This window comes from Oreochromis niloticus, linkage group LG19 (assembly GCF_001858045.2).
Source record: "Oreochromis niloticus isolate F11D_XX linkage group LG19, O_niloticus_UMD_NMBU, whole genome shotgun sequence".
Lineage (NCBI taxonomy): Eukaryota > Metazoa > Chordata > Actinopteri > Cichliformes > Cichlidae > Oreochromis > Oreochromis niloticus.
The window spans coordinates 8,515,258-8,534,706 of NC_031983.2; the positions used below are offsets into that span (position 1 = coordinate 8,515,258).

At 41.1% G+C, this 19,449-nt stretch overlaps 1 protein-coding gene across 2 annotated transcripts in view; it reads right to left on the bottom strand.

Annotated features, from left to right (window-relative positions):
• Window positions 1-19,449, bottom strand: part of LOC100708168 (uncharacterized protein KIAA1522) — a 41,823-nt gene that overhangs the window by 5,555 nt on the left and 16,819 nt on the right. For both annotated transcript variants that reach the window (XM_005453347.4, XM_025900793.1), the window contains exons 3-5: window positions 486-629; window positions 330-373; window positions 90-225 (exon numbers count right to left, since the gene is read on the bottom strand). In XM_005453347.4, coding sequence (XP_005453404.1) covers window positions 90-225; window positions 330-373; window positions 486-629 — 324 coding nt within the window. The remainder of the gene's footprint in view (window positions 1-89; window positions 226-329; window positions 374-485; window positions 630-19,449) is intronic.

Here is a 19,449-nt window from a genome sequence, read left to right on the forward strand (position 1 = left end):
AATTAAATGTTTTATGCAAGCATGTCACAGCGCGTTGCATAACGACAAAGAGTGGATATAAATAGTGTTTTGGCTTGTGGTTAATTTACCTTGCCTGGTGAGTCCAGAGCGGGAGGATCTAGTGGACACTGACGATTGCACAGAGGCAACAGAAGACGTATCAGGAATCGTGCTGTCTGTCATAAACCCGGCACTTTCTCCGTCTGTTTGAGCCGTCACTGTCGACTAGCAAAAACAGAAAGATTACTTTTATTACATTAATAAAAGTTTTAACAAATCGTTTGTGATATAAAAAAAGCAGAAGAATCTGTATATAATGTGTAACTTACAATTGTGCTTACGCTGTCCTGGTATTCCACTCCATTATTGGTTTCTGAAAAGACAAGAACATTTTTCCATTGATAATGGGAATTTTTATTTATGGAAGTGTCGAAATCTAGGGAAGAACAAACATGTACTGGGTATATCAGTAGTTGGTTTTATACCTTCCTCCTGCATCATTTTCAGTCCTTGCAGGGCCTCAGTGTGAAGGTCCTCCAGGTACTTGGGCCTGCTGGACTCAATGAACACATTCTCCTGGAACAACGGGGGTGCCGGGGGCTTTTCATCGTCATCTTTCTTTAGGGCAGCTTTAAAAAAAAAAAAAAAAAAAAAGATAGGGAGAGGAGATCAGTCCAGATCAACTCAAAGCTCTGTGTGACTGTAACTGTAGATGAGGGGGACCATATGGACAGGAGGTTAGCATTCAGGTGACTGTCAGGGACATTTAAGCACAGGAACAGTAAAGATGTTTGAGGGTTAACACATGAGAGTGTGAAATGAACAGACCGAACTCCAGTTCTTCTCATGCAGGATTAGACACAGTGATCCTCAAGATGGGATTATCATATCAAAAATCTGCCTGCAGCAATATATGCTTGCTGTTTTTTCCCAGCTTAAGCATCATTTAAAGAGACAGTAAGAAGGACACTAATTAAACTGCTATGGCATCTCAAACGATGGATTCAATCCAAAGTTAAGCATTACTTTCAGTCACGTGTGAAACTCAAGAATAACAAAAACCTGAGTAACCTATTCTTAAGACCGTTATATAAAATTCAAGTTAAGTTAATGAGGCTTTACTTTTAAAAGAGCAATATATTTTCTTCATGAATCCGATAAGAACTACACATAACGCCCATTTGACATGTCATGTAATACCTGCAGTGCTCTCATGCCTCCATGGCACAGTCTGGGATTGTTGGACTAGCAGCCTTCTGCAAAGGTTTTATGTAACAGCAACAGCTGCCCTACTTTTAGCTACCTGTGCTCCTAGCACTCTCACTGTAAGACCATGCTGGAATTAACCACGTGCTTAACAGTTAAAGCTAATTCTTACCTTCCTCTTCTGTAACAGCATTATATATACTCTGGTTAAGGAAATCCTAATGTGCAAAATTGAAATTCTAGTTGTTCTGTTTTAATATTTTTCTTTTTATGACAAGTATTTGTAACTACTGTAGGAGGAAAAAAAAAATCACAGCATTTTATATATCTGCAAAGTAAATATTATAGCTCAACAGTGGTTTTTTATGGTCTATAATGACCAGACTTTAATTTCTTTATTGCCTGCCATAAGCAAGGCAGCTGATCGAGCCTGCGTGGTCATTTTAGTAAACACAACCTGGGTAGGACCAATTAGTTTGGATCTTCAACCAATAAGATCAAACCTATGTTGCTCTCACTCACCTCTTCTCTTGGAAACTGTAGGAAAGCAGTAAAAATTATTGGAGTTATTAGTCAGAAGCACCACCATGATCTTTCTTATGTCTTCAAAAAGTTGACTAAAAGTATGTCCAAGTTATAAAGTTAAACCACATAAAACACCCAAAAAGACGATCCATTCAAAAATACATAAATCCTGGAACGATCACGACAGCATGAATATGGTGCTTGTTATTGTCAGTTCAGGTCCTGGCCGAGCAGAGAATGTCTCTTCAGCCAATGGACAATCAGAGCTCAGACACTAATCCTCAGTAGCCTAATTCCTGCCATCCCTCTTCCACTATGTTACCCCCCTGTCAGTGCTCAGTAAGATACCATCTCACTATCGTGCCCCATCTGCAGACTAGCTCACCCAGGATTGGTCAGTCAGGATGCAGAAATCAAACATGTAAACATTAATGCAAAGAGCGCTGTTGTCAGGGATTTGAGGTAAAATAGGCATGCCTTCAGTAAACAACACACCACGTCTTTGTTAAAATACACAATTTCATTACAGAACTCTAAAACCATGGTCAAAATTTCCATACTTCCTCAGACTTCATCAGGATAGACACTATAAAGCTGCCTTATAAATTACTTTTTTTTATTAAATTGGCATTTTAAAAATTTATTATTTATTTATTTTTTTAAATATATGCCCTTCCCAGCACAACTCCAAAACGATCCGTCTCACCTCTGGGATCAAACCGTGGATATTCTGCTTGTTAGGCGAATGTTTAATCTACTACACTAAATTGTTTATATAAAAGTTTATTATTTTGCCACAAGGGGGTGTAAGTGAATTGAAATGACTAGTCCTGAAACAAGATTAAAAACATGTTTAGTACAGGCCTGCAGCTCCACAGCACATGGTGACCCATGTGAAAAATACTCCCCATTGTTTCCAGAAAACACTACAATAATTTGTTACTATGCAGCCTGAATACAGAGAATGGCACAAGGCCTCCTTAGTCAACTGTTAATTGCTGCTATCCGAAGGGGCACCAAATACTTTTCAAGAGAGCTGTTACAGCGTCACATTTCTGTCGACAAGACTTTTCTTTCTTCATTCTTTCCATTCATTTTATTTTTCTAAATTTACTTTTTTTTATTTATCACTTCCCTGGTGCGCTGTGCACACATGACATGGAGCACATGACATCTGAACAAATGGAAAACGCTCCCATGGTCTGAATCCTACAGAGTGTTACAAGAAAAGAAATGAATCACATGTGGAACCAGCATATACGAAGGAGTAAAAACAGATCGCCGGCATACCAGAACTGGCTGCTCAATACAACGCAAAGCTGATACGCTTGTGTGTAAAGTAGTAAAGTCAACTTAGTATAATGCTTTATCTTTTTACCGTGAGAGTACACACTTACAAGGAAAAGCCAGGAGTTATGGTTGAGAATAACTGCACAGTAATAATGACTTAAAGTATCACCGGTTTGGCAGTCACATTGTAACCATATTGGGTCCAGTCCATATTAATCACTGGCATATTAAAGACACCATCTGTCACAGCTGGATTGAGCAGGATTGTGTATTAATGGGCATGTAGTGTTGGTGATTACATACATCCCCCACCTTAAACTGATGTTTACGTCTCAGATTTGGTTAAAGAACCAAATCAAATGGATTGAATTGTCATCAAATTCAAGTTTGAGTCTTCAGCCTCCAGCGAGGAAAAAATAAAAGTCAGCTCAAGGAGGGGTGGTTTAATCATTATAACATATATATAAGAGTAAATTTTAAAGAAGAACATTTTAAACAAGCAAATATTTAATGGCGAATGTGTTTTTGTGCATAATGTACTTTGGATCATCATATTACGCGAAACAAATTACAACCAGAGACACAGACAGTGTTGAAGAGCGGTTATGACACACAATCAGGACAATCAGTTGGAAGTCTGAATGGCTATTCTACGTTAGAGGTGAAACTAATTTGTTAGTATTAATATCTTCAGAGCAGAAATTTGGCTCTTTTTAACCAAACAACCAGAACTTTAGTGTTGTTGTAAAACAGATTAACTTCTTTTTGCAGCTCACCTGTCTCACCACACGAGCACAGGCATATGTACATGTTTTGTCAGTGAATCGATGCTGACTTTTCACTAGAATACAGGATACAGGTGAAAGTCTTTAGCTTCACTTGCAATGTCGCTGAACGTTCATGGATATTTTTACTCTTCACTCTGCTTGCTACTCTTCATCTGATCCAGTCCGAAGAGTCTTATGATTGAGTCCAATTTCTCCTTTGACGATTGAAATTACAGGAAGATTTGAAGGTCCTTGTGGCTATTTGGTCAAATGACACCAAAAACATTGTCACCAAACCCAGCTTTACTTTTCAAACCAGACTGCAAAATTCTGATTTACTGCAGGAGAGAGTTCACAAGACTCTAAATTCCTTAAATTTTGGCCTATTATGCTGTCTACCCGTTTTTTTTCTTGCAGGTGTTGAAGGCCATCCCAGCTGCCACAGAGTGAGGGGCGGGGCACACCCTTGACAGGTCACCAGTGTGACCAGTATTATTTAGTGTGAACCACACCCCCATGCCATCCCTCTTATGCTTTATCTTATTTTCTGTCATATATATGGCTGCTCATATTAAACATGATGAAAACTTCAAATAAAGAAGTAAATGTACAAGTAATCCTCATGAGCCAGCCCAGACTTCAGGTGCACAAGTCTGGTTGTGAGCAAAAACAGATTCACACACCTGCTGTTTAAACCTTATGCCAATAAAAGAAGTGGCTCTGAAGGAGCTCACTTTGGACAATAGATCAATGAAAGGACTGCACTGAGATCAATAAGATAAGAATGGCATGACTCATGGTTGAAAGCAAAGTTACGTTTGAGTCCAAGAATGAAAACAGGGAGCAGGAAATGTTTTGATTTTGGTTTTATATTTCCAACAAATCTTATTTACATACTCAGTTTTAGGTCATGCTATCCAGACTACCGTCCTTTTTAGCCTAGATTAGCTGCACAGCAGGCTAGAAACACTTTTACATAAAGCGCAACACACATACTGACACAATGTAGCGCTGATGCAACTCTTCCTAGAACTGCTTCATGGGAATCAAACAGATGCAAATACCCCCCCATCCACACACACACCTCTCCTCCCTGCCCTAACTTGCCCCTCTCTCTTGTTTTGAACCACCAGTCAGACAACCATGCAGAGACATTCTCTCCAGCTCTAAGGGTGCTGTTTGCCAGGTGCTTAAGCTTCTCTAATCAACACAAACCCAACTGACAGTGGGAAAGAGCTGAAAGTTCACCCTTTATCTCAAGGACGATATGTGTAGCCTCGATCCGCTGGAAGCACATCTCAAAGAATCCCGGTCTGAGCCTGCATACTCCCTTTTCACGCTGGTGGTTTTTTGTGAATTAAACATAAACATCGGAGGTGAAAGAGAAGGAAGCACGAAAGGTGCTGTGACAAGGACCGCAATGTAGGTAATAGATATACCTGCATCATGTGGCACTGAGTGCTACACCACAATCGGTATGCAAGACAAAGACCAGATGTATCAAATAACTCAGAAAATCCATTAACGGTTTAACAACAGTAGATTGTCTTTTGGGTTTTTTTGGAGGGGGGAGTTGGTAGGTCGGTTACTTTTTAACGCCACAGTCAATGTCACCACATCCGTTTACATCCTGAACCTCCCCACAGCAGGGAAAACTCAGTGCCAGTCACATAACAAAAGAAAACAAAAGGTCTGTTTGAATAGATTTAGCCATAAGCAACAAATTAAGATCTCATTAAAACGTAGAATAAAATGGAAAGTATTCAGGCCTGCTAGAGCCTGTTTGATGAAAGCAAAAGCTTAACTGAGATTCATATGTGAATACAAATCAATTAAAGGTGTTGAGAAAATAAAAAGCCTTAATATTGTTTTTTTTGTTTGTTTTTTTTTGTTTTTTTTAACCTGTCCCGTTTGGCTCTTTTGCCATCAGAATTATTGTCTAAAGGCGAAGAAAGATGCCCAACGGATTTACTTTACCAAATGGACCATCCCAGCCTTGCCGTAATGGTCCATCTGATTCACCTTTTATTGTTTATTTTATTTTCACTTGCTGAATACGGGACAGACTTGACTGGTGGAAAGAAAGGGGAGAAAGAAAGAGGGAAAGAAAAAAAAAAACCTGAGAAGAGGGACGGGGAAAAAGGGCAAAAAACAAAAACCAACAGAATAAGCAGACAAAAAAAAAAAAAATACATATCGATCACCTGGATCACCTGTTGAGAAAGAAAAAAGAAAGCAAGCAGAAGAAGACAAGAGTAATAAACAAGATCACAATGATATATGGGAATATGACAGTAAATATTAAATATTAAACATTATGGTGCAGCACGTGAGATCGACAGCGCACAGTGTGCTTTGAGGTAGGAGCCCAAAAGGGTGTAGTTTGTGTGTGTGATCACCCGTGTGTACACCTGTGAGCATGAACGCGCTTGTTTTTAAGAGGTCCCTTCATGTAATGATCTGCTAGAGGGTGTGGGGGGCCACTGCCCCGACCTCCAGGGCATGAAGCAGGTATGGAGGAGATCAAAACTCCAGACATCCAGAGGCCCCCAGAACACAAGAGACCAAGGAAGACCAACAGAGGGGCAGCCGCGTCACTATCCCAGAAAGAGCTGAGGAGAGTCCCAGATGAGGGGTCACTCAGCAGCCGCGGAGCAGAAGCCAGGGGGGTTGCAGTGACGTGCCCGTGAGCTCCGCCTTAATATTGTTAGTACGACAAGTAGGTGCTAGAAATAGCTTTTTCTACCCCCCCCCCCCCCCCACACACACACACACACACACACACACACTTTTTGGAAAAGTGGGCGCAGCATTTTAGCCTCACTATGGGTTCCAGTTGTAGTCTGGTGGTGACTCCACCACTCTGGACAAAACAGAAATTTCCAGCAATCACTGCATGAATCATCAATAATCTGGTGGTAATAGTATGTTGTTCCCCACAGGATAAAGTCCACAGTCTTTCTCTAGTAGACCAGCAGGTAGGGCTGCTCAATTAATCGAATTTTAATCTCGATTACGATCTGGGTTTTCAACGATCATTAAAAATGACTCAGCCGATTATTAACACCTCCCTCGTGCTTTACTCTCGCGCTGCTCCGTGTGGCAAATCGAGCGCACCTCTCTGCGTTTCGAACACGCGTCACAACAATTAAGAGGACCCGAGGGCAGCTCGGAAAGCTCGGAAAGCTAAGCATAAGTTATTTGGAGAGGAGAGGATAATGGCTGCTGAAGAAAGAATGCCGTTGGTTGAAAAGAGAGGTAAAACGACTTCAGTGGTGTGGAAACCAATGTTCCCTCTAAGCTGCGCACGTGCGCAATTGCGCACTGCTGGCACGGTCTCTGCGCACAGAAAATCTGCGTTGCGCACAAAAAAAAATCTAACCTGAATTGAAATTAAAATTAAAACTTTAACAATTCTGTTTTGCAGTGTTAGTAAGTGACTGGCTGCTCCTGTATGGGATTAGAACGATGCCACCTTATCCTATAGTCCAGCCAATAATGCGATTCACATTCGTATATACGCAGCCAATCAACTTCGTTGACAGGCTATGACAGCATCCTTATGTGGTTGTTTTAGCTAGCAAAGCGGGTGGCTGATGTGCAGTGAAGCCACGTTAATGACAACGTGTACAACCATTGGAGATGTGAGCAGGACAGACGGAACAATTGACGGAAAAAGTGTGGACTTTATACCAGTTTTTAAATTGTGTTGATAGGCCACGTAAAACCAGAGTTATGATAAAAATATCTGCAATGTTTGCTTTTCTTCGTGAATACTGTCGTTGTTTATATTTACTGCGGGAAGAAACGGTAAAAACGGCGTTTTATAAGGAAAACGCTCGAAAGCACTCTCCGCCTGTGAGCAAAAACAAAACGAAAAACCCCCCACCCTTTCCTATTGGTCGAAAAAAGTACCATGTCGACCAATCAAAAAATGATATGGCAACGTGGCATCTAGTTGTTAAGAAACGGGGGGAAGTGTTAGGAGTGACGGCGGTGTTCTGAGATGTGAGAGATTTGAGACGTTTAGCGCAAATCTTGTGTAGTTAGTGTGTAGTGTGAGATTATTCTGTTATCATATGTTACCTTATATCTGTAATCAAAGTAGTTGAATTATGATACTGCTGTAGATCATATTATACCCCTTAATATAGAGTGTGTGATCAGTATGTAGTTTTAGTTTGCATTATACTTCTGACTTAAAAGAGTGTGAAAATCATTAGATCTATTTGATTGACCTGTATTACTCGACACTGTTGAATGTGTTACACTGTTTCTTGACATTTCATACTGCTGAATCATGAAGAGAATGTTGTGTGCAGGAGACCTTGTGTCTAGAATAGAAGAAGAGAAGACCACATTCCATACCCCCACCTTGTTTGAAGCAGAGAGAGAGTAAGAGGTGCGTAGTGGAGAATTATTGAGAAGCAGAGAGGAATGTGTTGGGAGACTGACGTGCAGTTTGCGCTGTCAAGGTGGGCGTGTTGCCTGCTTATCTGTTTAACAGTGATGAAAATGATATTAAATAAATCTCTTAGTGTGTTAATACAGGAAGCTACGGACCTGGACCAACTGCCCCCACAAGCACAGCGGCCGAAGCAAAATTATAGTAAGGGGAACCACACCCAGCAAGAATCAGCAGCTGTGAAACAGACAGCAGCGAGGAGAGAATTAGAGGAGAAATGAAGGTTTTAAGAGCACATGAAATTGGGTTGAATTTTGGGGCCAACGGACTTGTGGAGGTTGGGAAGGCGTCCGGAGCATTACAACAAAAGGTGAAACAAAAACACACACAAGCAGAGAAATGTGAGAGAAAGGCTCCTTTTAAGGTAATGCCTAGTTTGAGAAAAAGTTAAAATTAACCTGCCTAAAAATGCACACACATGCAATGAAAAAACAGCTTACACTCATGAACATGTGAAGATTTTCCAGCAAGGTTAAAGCAGCAAAAAAAAATTAACATACATCTGTTGTTAAATGATGAAGTTTATCCGTTACTAACAAATAAACCCTCTGGGTTGCAGGACAACAATTTAGCTTCAAAGAAAAAGAAAATAAAGAGACTGGTATGACCAACTAGTGATGAAACAACAAATTTAGTGGTTAAGAGTCAAATTGTGAGATGTTTTCTGATGATTGAACAACACAAGTGATTACTGACGGAAAGAAAATTCTCTTTTGTGAATTTAAACATGATCTTAAGAATTTGAACATGTGCATGTTGTCCTGTCAACTTGGTGGGTTATCAGTTGATTATAGTATGGGGAAAAGAAAAAAAAACCAAAAGGGGGAGAGAAGGCTGACACAGGGCCTGGCCCGGTGTTTCTCCCCTCTCGTTGTAACACAGCCAACACAACATTATTTTCCTGTTTGTACACTTCGGTTTGTTTTTGTTTTTGTTTTTTGTTTTTTGTTTTTTTCTCTTTATGTTTAATTACAGGCTGCTTTGCTGGCCCTGAAAGCCGAGGCTGACCTGGACTCCTGCTCTCCCCTCTACGTGACCCTGACCAAATGCTGCAACAGCTGGACCCACAACAACAACCTGAAAATGTCAACAGTGCTGCAGGAATGCGATCTCATGCAGCAGAGACGGAGAGCACTAAAACCTAAGGCCCGTTTCACTACACGGGGGAAAATTCCCAGACTGCGTCAGCTGACAGAGCTGTGACGAGACGCCTGCCAAGCCCGAATGAAAAGTAAGGCCGAACAAAAGAATGCTGACCTTGATAACTCTGCATTCACACTGTGCAGGACAGTGATGGACCAACACGGCAGCAAAATGGGCGTGACAGAGACAGGAGGAGCAAGTGAGGTCAAAAGGCACCTCGGAATGGACAAAAACACAGAAGAAGATGCAGGTTTCACCTACGGTGAGCATGGACATTGGAGAAAGGACTGCCCCAATTGGGGTCAGAACCAGGATGGACAGAACTTCGAGCAGCAGCAGCAGCAATGGTTGCAAACAGACTGAAAAGGAGGAGGGCAGGACCCCAGGGCATGCTTCAGGCTGTGGTTTACCCAAGACACCAGAACAGGAAAGTGATGAACACACACACACACACACACACACACACACACACACACACACACACACACACACATCGAAAATGCTGATTCACTGAGAAGTGATCCACACACATACACATACACATACACATGCACACGCTTGTGCAATAAAGAGTGATGCGCACACACACACACGCTGATGCAATGAAGAATGCTTTGCTAACAAATGCTTATGCTGATATGCAAAATGCTGCACACAAATATCCCAATACATAATTTTTATGAGGCCATTGATTACCATTGATTACTTAAAATGTGTTTTATGTCACCCAAAGGGCATTTATGTAGATTTTAGGGGTAAGGTCTAAAACAGTTTGGTTATGAAAACAATGTCTGTGCGTGATGTCTGTTTATGGCTCAAGGCCTTGACTGAATTCTTTGCTGTGCTTCACACAGCCTGGTGAGGAACAGTGGCACAGAGTGAAAATGATGAATTAATAGTGTAAGTTTTAGGTCGAAGTACTGCATTTTCTGTGATTGAAATTTGATTCAAGGAAGGACAAAGGTGCTACGGTACCTGAGGTTCTCATTCCTACACAATATTGTCCCGGCAGGAAGCAAAACGTTCCTGTGAATTTCTGGTTGATTTTTTGGTTTTGCTTAGCGCTAGCTTGATTTTATCTGTGAGCTTTGGGTTGTGTTCTTTCTCTAAGCGAGAGAGGGATGATTTTATGTTTGGACATGTCTGCAACGGGCCCTAGTATGTGTTATTTTATTAGTATTTTGTTGGTTACGTCTGTTTTCGTTTTTGTTACAGTGCACTGAGATAAGAAAATCTGAGAGGTGTGATCCACCGATGGTGATATTTTGATATTTTGTGAGTCCATGATTTAACAATCAGCTCTTTAAACCAGGCCTAAGAGATTAGTTTAGAAATTTAAAGCGCTATAAAATATTCTTACTGAAAACAGTTGCAAAGTGTGTTTCTCCATGATTATAATGGGCTTTGGAGAAATTCACTTATATGGGACACTGATCACGTGGTAAGTCCTGAGTCTAAAAGGATTGCAGCAAGGCAATCCAGTCAAAAAACAAGGAGTAGTTTCCTTTAAAATGATGACGTCATCTTGCTGGTGATGGATGCTCGAATAGGTCGCGCGTGAGACTCCGTTATCAGCAACATCTGGTATGAATGTGTGTGAATGTATGCATGTGACTGGACTTTGATGGACTGACTTGATACTGAGACAAAGACTGCACCAACTTTAGGATTAGTAAATGCCGACAAATAATTCACCCAGCCGGCAAGAGAAGGGTGGATGCTTCGCTCTGTTTTGTTTTGTTTTTGCAGGAGCAGGAGGATAAGAGAGACTGGAGGAGGAGACTGTAGCTTCACATGAGAGGGTGGAACTGCAGATTTAACCCATTTGTTGCTAATTTTGAGTTACTGATGTTTGCATTAAGAAAACGGTGCTTTATTAGCTATTCACATGCCAAATGCTACAGTGGAGAAAACGTTTGATATCACTCATGACTGGAATATGTTACTATTAACCATAGCAGGCCACTGTAAAAAACAAATAGCCAATTGAGGTTTATAGATGAAAATCGCCAAAACTTTAACAATATTTATGAATAACCGGGGAATGGTAGACTTGTCACATTCAAAATAGAGATATGTAATAACAAACACTGGTTCAAGTGATTTCGGTTCTCGCTTGAAATAATAATTTAGGAAGCAGAAAAACCATTGTTTCAGCTTTGACAAAATTAAAATTAAAATGTACCATTAAACTGAGAGGATCAATGTGAAATAAAACATATGCAAATTCTGTACGAAGAACATGACTGATGGCTGTTCTGTCCTGAGCTTTTGTTTCCTATAGCACCCACTTGAACACACCAACAGTTTTCCGCCACCAAAGGAGGGTAATTGCGAATATTCGAAGGAAGAGTATTACCAAAAGTGGGAAAGGTAAGCCCCGATGGGGGTGATAACACCATAAATTTCATATATGGTCAAAATTCTTAAAATGTTGACAACAAGCATACAATTTTCCAAAAACTTAGAGACAGAACAGAGTTCTGGATAGACTTAATTTGGCAAACCACATAAGGATGGTGTTGGACATCCTCAGGATGGAAGAGGGTTGGTGTGACCAAGGTGTGGTTTGGCTTGTTGTATGTACATTACAAAATGATACAGCTCTGGATAGATCAGTTACCAGGGCATGGAAGGATGACAGACTTTATTACATGAGGAGAAGGGAATTTTCTGGGATTGAAGATCCTCAGGGTGAGTGGTTGACTAAAGTATGCATAAAATAATCGTTTTCTGATTGAATGTTAATTGACTGATAATTGGCCACATTTACAGTTGTATTGACTTACTGTGGATGCAGTCTACTTGATGTTTAGGCACTCAAATTAACATAATAAGATAATAACTAAACTGATTTCATTCCCCAACACAGGATTGGCTGATTGCAAATGCGAAAGAGCAGAATGTGTCTGATTGCGTAGCCTGTGCCACGGCACGGCCACATTTATTTACTGAACCAGCACCTCTGCATCCAGAGGATCTGTGGGGTTTTGATTGCATGCTTCGACTCACTCGGAGGGCAGTATCTTCGGGAAAATGTGCTCCATTGTCTGTTTTATTTCCCCCGATAGATAATAATACCGTCCCCGGACCATTTACACCCAGGAAAGCTAATTATACTTGTTTTAATTTTACAGCAGACGACCCTAGAGAGCAGGTGTATGACGCGGGGGAGATCCCGGCTGACTGGTGTGCGGTGACGTATCCAGGGAGAGGGGATGCTTCGCGTGCGGGCGACACAATCGTGGGGACCTGGGCTCGAGCTGGTTTGTACTATTATTGTGGAGGTGGGAGTCTGCATGTCCGAATACCAAAGGATGCTTTTGGTGTTTGTGCCATGGTCAGATTAGGAGCGCCTCTGCTGATAATAGGAGAGAAGGTTAAACCCGTAGCGACGAATGGTAATGCGCGACTCACAGCTAGACGTAGACGTCATGTGTTATCAAAGAAATCATCTTGGTCGTTTGATCTGACGGCTAACTCACCCACCTATATAGACTCTATCGGTGTCCCCCGGGGTGTCCCTAACGAGTATAAATTAGTAGATCAGATAGCAGCTGGTTTTGAGAATATCCCAATAATTTCTGCCTTTTTTCCCATAACCCAAAACAAAAACGTGGATAGAATTAATTATGTGCATTATAATATTCTCCGGCTGGCAAACTTGACGCGTGATGCGATTGAGGGGTTAGCGGAGCAATTAGGTCCCACTTCCCTAATGGCAGTGCAGAATAGGATGGCGTTAGATATGGTTCTGGCTGAAAAAGGGGGGGTCTGTGCGATGTTTGGACAAATGTGCTGCACTTTTATTCCTAATAATACTGCTCCAGATGGCTCGATAACTAAGGCTCTGGAGGGGTTGCGAACTCTGGCCCATAATATGCATGAACACTCAGGTATTGAGAACCCGCTGGAGGAATGGATGACTTCTGTTTTTGGGCAATGGAAAGGTTTTGTTATGTCAATCATGGTCTCACTGTCTGTTTTCACTGCAGTTATAACAACATGTGGTTGTTGTTTTATCCCTTGCCTCAGAGCACTGGTAATCCGTCTCATTGACAGGGCCATAGCCTCAGGGTCGGAGGGCCCGGGGGCTATGTTGCCTCTGTTGAGGGATGGGCCTGAGGATCAGGGAGACGTGGACCTTGCGACCCTGGAGTGCGTGGTGTAAGTGATCTCTTTGAGAAAAGAGATCAAAGGGGGAATTGTGAGATCATGAGTAAAGCATATGTTATTTTAGGCCCATAGTCAAGGTAGTTGAGTTATGGTAACAGCTGTAGGACATATATTATCCTTTAGTTTAGATTGTGTGCTGTGTACGTAGTTTAGTGCCCATTATACTTTTGGGTTAAAGGAATATAATCATTTTATAGTTCATTAGATAAGTGTGCATCACTCTGTATCCTTGATTTGCTGTGAATGTCTTACACTGTTTTCTTGACATGCTTTAACAACTTGGTGCCGGTGACCCGGATCTTTGGTGTGCTGAGGAGGGGCAGATTTGGCCTGTGGTGAGATCGTGGGGCGAGGCGAACAGAGGGCCGGCCTAAACAGAAAGGTAAGCACAGCCTGTTGTATTATAAATACCAAATGTGCATATTGGGCTTTCCAAATTAATCTATTCGCTGAGTTACACGTATTTTCACAGTAAATTTGTCGGTGTCTGGTTTTTGGCGCAAGATACTAACAACAAAAGTTGAGGCTGAATTCCAGTGTGTCAGATGAACTGCTTCTAGCAAGATACTAATAACATACTACGTTGAGTCTAGTTGCAGCTGAACTGCTTCTAGCAAGATACTAATTACATACTACGTTGAGTCTAGTTGCAGCCCACTTTACCTTCCACATTTAACTTTGTCTAAGACTGGCTTCTGTAGCAATAATACATTAGAATCTTTGGAGACACGGCCATAAGTCCAGTACATTGAATAGAGGTTTTGAAGTGGGTTATGGTGTCGGTTGAGTCCTCGTTGATGCGGCCATGAAATTAGTATGAAATTAAGGTTAAGCAGATACTGGCTTACGGTGCGGTTGAGCGCCGGCAACGCGTAAATGCGAAACACGTCCGTAGGTTTTGGTTTATGATACGGCCGTGTTCCGGTGATGCGGCCATAAGTACAGTAGTGAGGGGTTGCTGGTTTCAGCACATTGAAAAGAGGTTAGACGGTGGTTTATGGTGTCGGTTTTGAGCTTCGGGGACGAGCATCACTTCTGTTTTATGATGCGATTTTGCCCCGTTGTGGCGGTCATAAGCGCAGTAAAAGGGGTACCTGGTATATGGTGCGGTTGTGCTTCGGGAGAGTTCTAACAGTTGAGTTCAGAGGTTTCTGTGTAAATTTCCGCTGATGAAAAGCGCTCTCTGTGGGTCTCACTGCTGGTGAGGCGCGCTCTGGGTGTTGTGTGTGAAGCGCGCTCTGGGTGCTGCTCTGTGTGTGAGGCGCGCTCTGGGTGTGTTTCCGTGTGTGAAGCGTGAACACAGTGACAGTGACGGTTGATGTGTGAATAGGAGGACATTAGTGCGAAGAGAATGCTTTAAGATCAAAGGTTGACGCCTAGTGTACCTGTGGAAATTAATTTTGTTCAAGGTGTGGCAACCCCCCTGTCTGTGGACGCACAGGCCGGTCCAGCGTCGTCTGGGTGCCGAGGTGGCGACTTGGGAACTGAGGACTCCCGCATAGCTACAGAATAACACTGGAACGGCCGTGTAATCACGGGTTCACATTTATTCTGGAATAGAACAAGAGAATGCTTTGACATCTAAGGTTGAGTTCTATAGTAGTCAAAGAGAAAACCGAGGTTAGAGTCCTTATTTCTCAAAATAGAGGTTAGAGTCCTCATTTCAGTGACGTTTCAGTGGTTGAAATTGTTGTGTGCCTGTCCCCTGATAACGTGAAATTACGAATAAAGAGGGAATTTGGAGCCACATAGAGATAGACGGGCATAATTGGGTGTATTACTCTGTGGTGTAATAAAAAATAAAAAAATAAAAACAAGGAGCCGAGGTCATAACTTAGGCGCCGTGTGAGAGAAAACATGTGAATGTTTAGGCTTTTACGACTAGGTGGGGGCTACTAGAGACTATAAAAGGCTGAGTAACCCGTCACCATTTTGAGACTTGCTGTGACCCTCTGCAGGCAGGTCTCCCCATCATGATGGTTCTTATGCTCATAAAGTGTTGAATTGTATGGAATAAATAATTGTTGATTGAGCATTTATACACCGAGTATTGTCCTTCCTTCAGCCCAAAGATTAAAAGAACTGGGAGATTTTAACAGTAGTTAGTGTGTAGTGTAGTCAATAGTTTTGTTGTGTGTGTCAGAACAATGAGGCGACTGCTGAATGTTACAGGTGTTACAGGAGTCATACATCTCCTGTTGTCAGGCCTGCAGGTATCAGGCTGTTGTTCTCCTTTATCTCATAGTGGACAGAAATTATTTTTTGGAGTGGCACAAATAATTTGTGTGGCATCAGATTTGATGCAGAACAGCTGATTGTTCTGTAAATAGTTTGAAATGTTTATTTAAAAAAACGCCTTGGCTGCATTAAAAAAAATAAATAGCTGCAAAAAACTTTGTTGTTTGCCAAACTGAGTTACTTTTTTGAAGTAGTAACTATATAATTAATTGCCCAACATTGGTCATTATATACTGTATTTTGCAGACAGAGAGTTACAGGACTCTCCCAGACCACAGACTCATAATACAAGTCAGAGCTTTATGAAAAAAAAGAAAGAAAGTTGTGTTTTCAAAATTGGAGTTCAAGTTATTTTTACTTCCAATAGTGTTAACATACTACACAGGTCATGAACAAGATTTTTTAAATTTTCATTGTAAGTGGGCTAAAGCAGTTAATTAAAAGTAGTCTAACATAAATGTAAATGCTGTAATTTGATTATTTTAATAAACCATGTAACTTGGATGGATTAGATGCTGGCGTGACCACAGTGCACACGTCTGATGTCGCTCACAGTGGTCCAAGGGATCGCTCAGGGAGTTTGTGTGTTCGCTCAGACACATGGAAAATTAGAGGGAACATTGGTGGAAACATTATGGGTTTGCGGAGTCAGACGTGGATCAAATATTGTGCTGTATTTTGAAGTTCACTAAACATAGATGTTTACGTTTTTCATTTATTTTTTATTTTGCAAACATTTGCACTGTAATCAGTATTTGCACACTATTTTATATTATTTTTTGACAATCTTTAAAGCCATTATTCAATACATTGTTATTGTTAAATAAATATCGTCAAATAATCGAGATCTCAATTTCAGTGAAAATAATCGTGATTATCATTTTTGCCATAATCGAGCAGCCCTACCAGCAGGTAAAAATTTAAATGTGTTATGTCGAATACTAAGAGAGCAAATTCCTTATGAACACTGGCTGAACTTTGGAATTCTCATAAACATCAGGGATTAAAAATGTAACTAGCCCCAAACCAAATACTGCAGTCCCTCAAATGGCCACTTGAGGCTTGTTCTAAGAGGGAGCCAATCTTCATAGACTCACATGTTAAAATGTCTCAACTTTACAGCTTTATAGTCATTTCCAATCTGGCAAAAAAAACAAACAAAAACAGTTTTGTTCTCTACAGCACATTTTCTACAGTTCCAGTCACACCTGAAGTCCAGGTGTCACCTGCCACTTTGTTAGCAAAGCTGGCGCCAACATTAAGAACATATAAATTGGTGGTCTTACCCAAATATGGTCAGTTCTCTCTCAATGTGATGGCCATACCTGCAGCCACACAGGTATGAAGCTGATGACCTAATGCAGCAACACTTTCATGCAACAGCAGTAATCTCAGTTTTATATACACTGATTGGGACATACCAAGTTGAGCTCTATCATAGGGGGGCTAATTAAGAATTTATCTCAAATGTTGTAGATTTTCTTTGACTTATCATTTGCCTATTTGCTTAGACCATGTTGAGTATTACTTCAAATTAATAATATTAAGTAACTATTTGTTAGATGACTTGTTAGTATTTGTGTTCGCCTCATGTGACAACCTGGTCTGGTCTGATCAGCTAGTATTTAAGCCCACTTTGTATCTAACACCACTATTTTTATGACTATGTGTCACACTCAAAAAAAAAAAAGAAACGTATCAAAGATCAGCTGCACAGAGCTGCTATCGCAACCTCATGTTTAACATTAATAACATCTCTTCAGAATAAACAAATTGACACCTCTGGGAACTGAAACAACAGTTTCTGTTGACATAAACTGGGCAGGTACCTGCGTTATACACAAGCAGAGTTTGCACTTATGAGAGGTGCAGTCCCTGAATTCATCCAGAAAGAACAGCACGCTCTCATGGAAAAACCACATTATTAATAGTCAGCACCATGCGCATGTTTGGCAAAATTTGCTGCCCCAACACAGTTATCTTTATTAAGGATGTCACAAGTGTCTGCTGCCTAACATCACTTCAAAATGTCTTGATTTAACTACAAAAGTCATGAGTGGTGACTCAGACCTGTCCAAGCGCACAGTTATCAGTCTCTCTGTAGTCCAGCCGCAGTGTGCTGGCAAACATTTTCCTTTCGTGACAATAGCAATAGCTGGTGCTGTGCCATACTGACACGTCTGCATATCTTGACAATGAAACAATGCAAAGATATCAGAAATAATGTTGCTGTTGGCCGTCTTGCTTTAGTTTGGTAACAATGACACCAAACATTAGAAGAGTGCAGAGAATAAACTTGGTGAAATGAAACCCAAGCACGTTATTTAGACTGGGACTAGAGGGCAAACTGGCACTTATTAAAACGTTCTCAACACTTGAGCGAACTAAATATGATCACATGGGCTACCTGGGTGTGGTGACGCTTCATCTGCTGAAATCAAATCCTACTAAAGCCCTGTCATTATAAATAAGCGCGTGTGCAACTGTTTACACGTAGCCAAGTCCACCAACACTGACATTCCCACAGCGTCGACTTGGTTCTCACCTACATTCACAACAGATTTGGACAGTTCATTTGTGAAAGTCGTTTTAAGCCCAAAGACGATTTTTAGGCAATTTCCTCAAAGTATCACAGAAAATGACGCCATCCCTGCTCCAATCAAAAGGCACCTTTTCACAAAGACACTAGAGAATGAAAGCATGCTTTAGAGATTTATATTTCCCTGAGGCAACGATGTGCAAAAAGCAGTTACTGACTTCCCACCATGAGAAGAAGAAAGTGAAACTCTATCATAAGTCAGTTTTTTCAAACCTGTTCTCCTGCCCTTTACTGTTATTGTGTCGTGCTGCAGTGCCAAAGTCTCTGTTCTTTGTTACAGAGCATTTTAAGAGTAAAACCTTTCAGTTGACTGGAAAAAAAGGCCTATTGAAAACTACGCCTCCCACAATCCTGTATTTTCCTCTACAGTGTACATGTAAATGTGTTGTAAGGTCTTGTTCCGCATTGTGTTTTATTTCTGCTACCATCCCACCACTGGCAGTTTATTTTCTTCCCAGATACTCCACACTTTCTATAAAATCCGACCCAGAGTTAAACCCATGAAACCGGAAAACCAGACAGTGGTATCAGCACTTGTGTCACAACGGTTTAGTTCTGTTAGTTCTGCTTCTCCCAAGCAGCCTCTAAAACTAAATATTCAACAAAGGAAGTCTCATTAAATGGCTCATAGGATCTGAACCTGGCATGAAAACTAAACACAAACTCGCACACACAAAGGGCTCCCTATTTCTAGCTTCCTTAGAGAGATATCTTAAAGCTCAGGAATGTGAGGAATCTCTGAGGGAGTGTTCAGAGCAAACAGGTGAGCGTACCTTGTTAGGGCTATGTGACCTAATTATCCTTAAACAACCTTGTTTCCATTTAAAAAACAAGGGGATTCCTTTAAAAGGCCATTTTAAGAGAAGACAGAGCTTGACAGAGTTGCGTAAGAGACGCCTGTCTGGTTTTGACACAGGACTGGGTAAACTGAGAGCATGACAGAGACATAAATCACTCACAGACATGTAAACAAAGACCCAAATTGCCATTTAAGCCATTCCACTAATCGAGGTGAATCAACTTTCAAAGACAGATATCGT